Source organism: Protopterus annectens, chromosome 6.part1 (genome assembly GCF_019279795.1).
Source record: "Protopterus annectens isolate FY-2018-M chromosome 6.part1, PAN1.0, whole genome shotgun sequence".
NCBI classification, from domain to species: Eukaryota; Metazoa; Chordata; order Ceratodontiformes; family Protopteridae; genus Protopterus; species Protopterus annectens.
Window position 1 is genome coordinate 261959579 of NC_056738.1, and position 7924 is coordinate 261967502.

The 7924-nt window shown below is 35.2% G+C and overlaps 1 protein-coding gene across 1 annotated transcript in view; it reads right to left on the reverse strand.

Moving 5' to 3' along the window:
- Positions 1–1642, reverse strand: part of SNX15 (sorting nexin 15) — a 338349-nt gene extending 336707 nt beyond the window's left edge. The window contains exon 1 of the mRNA XM_044075364.1: positions 1416–1642. Coding sequence (XP_043931299.1) covers positions 1416–1514 — 99 coding nt within the window. The 5' untranslated portion in view covers positions 1515–1642. The remainder of the gene's footprint in view (positions 1–1415) is intronic.
- Between the last annotated feature and the right edge of the window lie 6282 nt (positions 1643–7924).

A 7924-nucleotide genomic window follows, 5' to 3' on the forward strand; every position in this document is an offset into this window, starting at 1 on the left:
ACAAAAAAGCCATCTTCAAGTTTTAGGGTAAAAGTGCTGTTATTCATGAAGGATACAATATTAGGGCTACTATTACTGATTTTGGGTTAAACATTTAGTGTGAGAGAGAGTTCAAGGAAGGGGATTGGGGTTATTGTTTTAAAGTTGGGGCTTTAAAGTACAGGCTCTTATGCTGTGCAACATAATACTACAACAGAAACTTAGTTACTAAAAGAACATTTTCAGTGGGGAGCTTAAGCAACATTAACACATTTTATTTCATTTTCCACCAATTCCTACAAGCAGGCATAACTCATATGACCTATTCAGAAAGACAAGCTATGCAAACAAGTTAAACCTGGCCACTAATAAATAACAACCACCACTGAAAGTGTTCTTACAAGAAAAGAACTTAACCTGCTCCTCAACTTTTGTAAATGCTTGCTTATCAAATGCATAACTCCTTGGATATGAAAACTAAATGGTCTACACATGGGTGTACAACTTCCAAGTGTTTCAGTAGTCAGGCTTATTTAACTTTTTTGATATGGTTACTTGATATTTTGCATCAGTGGGGCCTTTTTTAGTGTTTTTACTCACACACTCAACACTTTGAGATTTGAATAACACACATTTGTAACCACTACGTTTTGCTCTGTTCACTCTAATTCGATAGTCTTTTTTCGTTTACATAAAAAGAAATGCATGCATTTGTTCATACAACACTTCCATTGCACATAAAACGGCATTTTGAAGTACTGCTACAATACAGCATTGTGTATCAATTACCACCTAAACAGTAGTACCAATGTAACCATCTGCACTCTTGTACGGTGCATGCCCCGTAAACCTACTTCTAGTATTCATGTAGTACTGCATAAAAATACTTAACCAAGAACAGGAAAACTTAGTTTTATAAATCCATAACATATAAGGGGGAAAATCAAGCCTAGTCATCAGGTTTATATGGTTCATTTACTCCAACCAGAGAGCAATGTAAATACGCGAACAAACTATTAATTTGCACCCAGGCGATTTCTGTTCATTTTGAAATACAAATCTATCAGGTCAGGAGAAAATATCAGCTAAGAGACACTACACAATATTTCGAAGACGGTATCACTAAAACATGATAATGGTTAGGGATACAACTGATTCTCAATCTCAACACTATTATGTTAAGAACTATTTGGAAACTGGAGGTTCCTAAAACCATAGCATGCGACAAAAAATGACGGGTGCTGCTCATGTTTTGGAGCCACAGTGTCTACCCTGCCAGTAAATCAGAAAACTAAAAGCTAGGTGGTGAATTTCACAAGTTAACATATGGAAATTTAGCCTTCGGAAACTATAATCCAGTTATATTCCGCGCCTCAGTCACTTACATCTCATCACTGCTACCTCTTCCCAACTAGTTTGACAGAACCCTTTCTAACCTTCGCAGTGACTTTGTACTCTGTGTAGCCTTTCTCATGCGTCCTATGATCTGTGACTGTGTAGAACCGGTTATACTCTTCCTTCGCTCTTCTAGACATATTTGTAATACTCTTCGGATTCTCCACAGGGCGCAGTTTAACAGCTCTCTTCACCCATTACTTCCTAGCCTGCTCAGCTCATCTGTTATTCTTCTTCGCAGTTCCACTTCCGGCTGCATTACTGCGCAGACTCATCACTCCATGCTGTATAACTTGGTTTGCAAACATGCGGAGTTATGTCAGCTAAGGGAGAACAACGTGCCTACCCGTTGGTTTCATACCTCAACTGTATAGATTTTTTACCTGATATTTTTGGTCTGTTGCTCATAAAAATTATGTTTTTTTTTGGCAAATCATTGGGATTATCTAAGGATTAAAGTCACCAAATAATGACATGTATTTGAGTTTCAGACTTCACATCCTCCAGAAAAGGCATGCTAACACAATCCTCCTGTTATTATTAACAGCTTTCTAAGTTTATTAGAGCAATATTTAAAACATGTCTATACTCTTGAGTCTTTGTCCCCCCATTATAGGCAGGCTTTGTCCAGATTTCTAGTGCAAAGAGGTAGAGAGGTATGTTTGGGTGTTCAGTGCATATAGAGGTGACAAGTGAATAAAGCCAGAATTAAGAGGCAGGAAAGGACAAGGAACCCAATTAATATTACTTTTAGTGTGTAACATAGCAAGCCGTTGTATAATATGTGTAACAAAGTTATAAATGTGGAGCTGTGTATAATATGTGTAACAAAGTTAGAAATGTGGAGCTTTTCTCCCCTGGCCTCCCCTGAAAGCAGGTTATGTAACCTAGTTGGATTATCCCGGTAAACAAATAAATAAAAACAGTAATGCTTTCTCAATGTTTGTCAAGTTGCACGTACGTAAACCTAGATGTTCTTAAGATCATGCTGCTTCGTTTTGTTAGATTTGATTGATGTTTTTAAGACAGCTAATACTTCTGAACTGTAACTAATTATGAGGAGTCCCCCTCATATTGAGGGTCTGTCATTAATTTTGTTAACAGACATCTATAGTAAATAATCCATCCATCCAAAACCCCTTTTTCTATTCCTGCACATGGTCAGGGTGTCATCACATTAACAGTGACATTGATCTAGCGCCAATGTTTACATCGCCAGGTAGCTAGCCCTGGCAAGGTAATTCTGCCACATCACACATTCACACGCACAGTCACACTTATAGCCAATTTAGGTAAATGTGGGTGGAAATGTTAACAGCTGAGTGCCTTAATACTTTGTAGTAACTACCAGACAATAGTTTGGGCCCACTGGGCTCAAATTCACATACTTGTTGTCCAGTGCTCAACCACTACACCGCATCTGCCCAGTTTATTCAACATTTTGTAAATATGAAGAAACACTTCTTGGTCATGCTGTGGGCTTCCCAGATGAAATTGTTAGTAAGTTTGTTTATTATTTATTTATTTATTGCAGTTGTTTACTGGGATAGTCCAACTGGGGATGATATGCATACCTCTCAAGTGTACCTCATTATGAGGAACTTACCTCATTTGGGGTCTTAAAAAGTTCAGGTTCCTCAAAGTTCCACATTGAAAGACTCTGTCACACATTCAGTGTTAGGAATTTTTTTAAGTGAAATCCATTGTAAATAGAAGTGAATCATATTAATTCATTAAAAGATCTTCTTTATAAGTAAAACCAGCTTATTGTAACCATCCTATGACCTTCCTAGTTGAAGTTGTTAGTAAGCCTTTAGTATGTGTTCCACATTTTGCCCATTTGTTCCACATTATGAGGGCTAGTGTTCCTCATTTTGGACATGGAAGGTTGAGAGCTATGATGATACAATGCCTCTTTTCAGTGAAGAACCGGGGAAAAAAGCTCCAAAAGACATTGCAAATGAGTTAACAAAAGAATGAAAATGCTGCAGTAAATTGCATGCTGTAACAGCAAGCATGGTCAACAAAACATGAGAAATAGAATATTGACTATAATTACAATCTGGTATGTAGTCTAACAAACAGTTTTGTATCTATTGAACATGGTGTGGCCACCTTTTATGACTAGAATACAGCGAACTGGATCAGACTGATAGCAATTACAATTAGTTTACAGTTAGTATATAGAAGTTAAATGATAGACTGCAGTGGTGGTGCTGCGGTAGCGTTGTCGCCTCACAGTAAGACGTTGTCCTGTTCGATTCTCAGCTAGAGCGTCTTCTGTGTGGAGACATGCGTGAATGGGCATACCTTCATTGAAGGTTGTGCGTTAGAGCTGGCAACTCTACACATAAAAATCTACTGCCAATCATTAGTGGACCGGAGTTCCACTGTGGCGGCCCCTAACTGGGAAAAGCTGAAAGACACAACATAAACGATGTGAGGAGTTGGGTGTAGGTGGAGCATGAGCACAGCCATCTGTCAGTGAGATAATGCTTTAGTTGAATTTTAAAGTAAGTTGCATTTTCACTTTGTCTGATACCTGTGGATAAAGAGTCGCAGATTTCTGAAATGTAGGAGTACATTCAGACTTTGCCCATTTGTTTCACTCAGTGAGAGACAATGTTCCACATTTATGACTTAAAAGATTGACAGCTATGACACATTCATTTTTTAGCCCCTTTATTAAATTGTCATTTAAGACATAAGCAGACATCTATTTATATAAAAGAAAAAACAAATCCAATCATTTCCAGTTACATATGTATACTCCTTATGTGATCATTTCAGTATTCCTTCTTCCCTTTGCTACTTTCACACTGTTGCAGAATGTTGCTTGCTCACCACTATAACTAAGCTAAAATTCAAGACTGTCTCTGAAACACCATCCTTTCTGGTAACAAGAAAAAAAAGAAGCATGACTACTGCTTGCACATCATGAGTCCTTAGCTCAGTCACAAAGAACACAGCTAAAATCTAAGACTTTCTGAAACATCATTCTTTCTATGAACAAAAAGCAAAAGTAGCTTGGCTACTGATCACACATCCTGAGTTCTCAGCTCAGTCACACAGCTAAAATTCAAGATTCCTCTCTCTGAAAAAAAACATCCTTTCTGCTAACAAAAAACAAAATAAGCTTGATCACTCCTTACACATCATGAGTTCATAGTTCAGTCACACAGCAAAATTTAAGACTCCTGTCTCTGTAACACCATCCTTTCTGCTAACAAAACAAACAAACAAACAAAAGAAGCTTGACTACTGTTCACACATCCTGAGTTCTTAGCATACCTTTCAACTATCCCTGATTTTCAGGGATGTCCCTGATTTTGACTGATATGTTAGCTCTGTCCCTCTTAATCACTCCTAAAGCTAGTGACTTTTGGAGAAAAGATAGTGAATTACATTTAATAAATAATGACAAAAAATTGAGGTATAGACTTCTGTTTTTTCAGAAAATATATATTAATTCACATTCTGTTATTCTGTCAATGGCTCAGGTTAATACTGCTGATATTTTAAAAGCATTCCTATTGTCTCTAATTACTTCAGGATGTGTCCCTGATTCTGTTGAGATTTGTAACTGATTGGTTGAGAGCTATGGTTCTTAGTTCAGTCACACAGGTAAGTTTCAGCAGGGAACTCTGAGTGTACTACTGTGATGTTGTTTAGGGCCACTGTATTTTTCACTTAAAGCTTATAGTGGATTGATGTTGTACTTGTTATTGTTTGTTGCCTTTTAATAGTAGTGAGAGCACAGTGTCCTACCACAGAGCCCATGCTTACAACCTCAAACAATATTTATTATATTAAAAACCAAACAGCAGCAAAGGAATCCAATAAAAACTAAGAACCACAATATAAGGATTCCGAAGTCCAGAACACTCTTAAAAAAACACCAGTGATGGTAAAAATAGCCAGTTTATTCACCACCAGCAGCATACAAAGAAATGTAAAAAATAAGTTAAGCACAAGTGAATAAAACATAATTGCACTTTCATCTCCTGAACCAAAAGGGACTTCATTAGAAACTAGAATACTTAATCAGTGTTAGGTTATGTAACAAAAATCTGCATCACGTGAATGAACAATCACCTGTCTTCTTATGCAAACTATGATGCTATCAATAACAATGAACAAATAAACATAATACAATTAAATAAGGCAAGTGGGGTATAGTATAGAAATATATTGTTATATTTAAAATACAGTTATAAAATCATGAAGTATAGTTTGGTACAAAAGAAATATATATGTATATATGTATGTCTGAAGATATATATATATATATATATATATATATATATATATATATATATATGTATTCTGTTCAACAAATTTCTGACTTGACCTTTACCAGTACTGTACCAATACTGTTTCAATATTATTAACAGAAGAGATATTTAAATCAATTTCCAAAATACCAGCAACAATGAGATGCCCTAAAAGGGGTATACATTTCACTCCACTCCCCAGTCCTGCATCACCTCAGTTTTAATAGACCTCACAAAGAGAATAGGATTTCCCCATCTAGAAAAATATTTCTAAAATGTTAGCTTCTTCAATAAATTGTTCTTTTTTGAGGTCATTCTAGACACTCTAATAAACTGGCCCCTTACCAAATTTCTGTTGTAATGCGGAGGGTGAAAACTATCAAAATGAAGACAAGCATTAGAAAAGGTAGGTTTACTATAAATTACAGATTCAAACTTCCCATTTTCAACATAAATAGTTGTACATAAATAATTTATTTTTTTTCAGGATGATGTGTATAAGTAAATCTTAAAAAATCAGTGGTATTATTAATATAGTCAATAAATTCATGTATTGAAACCATTGAATCTGTACAAAGGATAAAGATGTAATCAAGAAACCTAAAGTAAAGCCCACAAAAAGAAAAATATTTAGAAGTGAAGACAAAATTGGTCTCCCAGGATCACATTACTAAATCCGCATAGCATGGTGCACAAGGGGAGCCCACAGCTACACCTTGTACTTGCCTATGAGTTTCACCTTCAAAATATATACAATTATTAGATAAAACAAAGTCTATTAAATTTGCTAAGAGAGAAATTTGATTCCCATTTAGAGCAGAAAAATGTATTAGGGCTTCATTAAAAATTTCCAAACCTTGATCTTTAGGAATATAGATAAATCATTTTCCACATTAAAACTGAAACAATGCAAAGGTTGGCTGTTCACTCTATTATAAACAAAAATGATTTAATAGCGCTTTCGTCTGTCAATGTTGCCAAACTTCTTCAGATGAATTAATAAGGAAAATACGTAATTTAAATAGTAAATACCTAAAAACATCACTTCCTGTTTCTTAATTGTATTCCAAAGTCAATAAATTTAAATACATAAAAATGTATTATTATCTAAAAGTGAAAAACATAAAAAAATGGTTTGTTAATGGATTAAGTAATAAATAAGGTGATAATTTGTGACTTATTAAAAAGTAATGATGAATGTACATATTATACGAATCATCTGTCTAAGGATTTCAAATTCAGTAAACATTTGACATTACAGTTGTCGTTAAGACCAGGATAACAAAAATAATTAAGTCGCAATTGCCAAAGTAATTCCTTTTCTTCCAGGATTAAAGACCATGGACCCCACCCCCCCCCCTACTATCAAGAGACACTTTTTCTAGAACAGTAAATAAAAAAATGGTGTTGACTGTTCTCTGTGGTATGCCTAACCAAAGCATTATTGGGGTTGTTTCTATGTGTGTTGTAAATGTGTTCATATATGCACTATTTCAAATATCTTTCGGTTTTACCCACATAGAAACAGTTGCATTTGTCACATAGGGCCAAATAGACCACCCCTTTAGTTTCACAATTATATCTATCTAAAATAAAAAAAAGTGTTGACTATTAATGTTTAAGTTCTTACCTACCTTAATATGTTTGCAGAAATTACATCTGCCACATTTATACATACCTGGACTAGTAATCAATTTTTAGAAGGTCTTTCCAGGAGTGCTTTCAAATTGTGACCCCTTTTGAAGGTAATAATGGGTCTGTCACATAATTTATGATGTGTAGTAAGGTCGGTTAGGATCAAGTCTCAATTTTTAGTTAAAACCTTTTTCAAAATACCCACATTAGATGAGAAGAGAGTAATAAAAGTGATATTAAATTCGCTTGAGGGATGACTATCATTAACCACATAAGTTAAATCTGTAGATGTCTCTAAAAATAGATTTCCTTCCTCAAAAGATCTATCCAAAATGGGTTTAAAAACTCTATTCTTTCTTTCAGAAATCACTTCTTGTATTACATTATCAACTAAATCAATGGGGTAAGATCTTTTTAGAAACATTTCCCTAAGAGTGTTAACTTCTGTCAAGAAGGAGGTATAAAGAGAGGACATTCTTGCCGCTTGGACAAGCTGTCCTTTTACAACTGCCTTCTTTTGATGAAAAGGGTGGGAACTTTCATAGTGCAGGAAGCAATTAGAATAAGGAGGCTTCCTGTACACGCTACCAAGATATCTTCTATTAGGGATGTCTTTAACTATTTAGACATCCAAAAAAAGG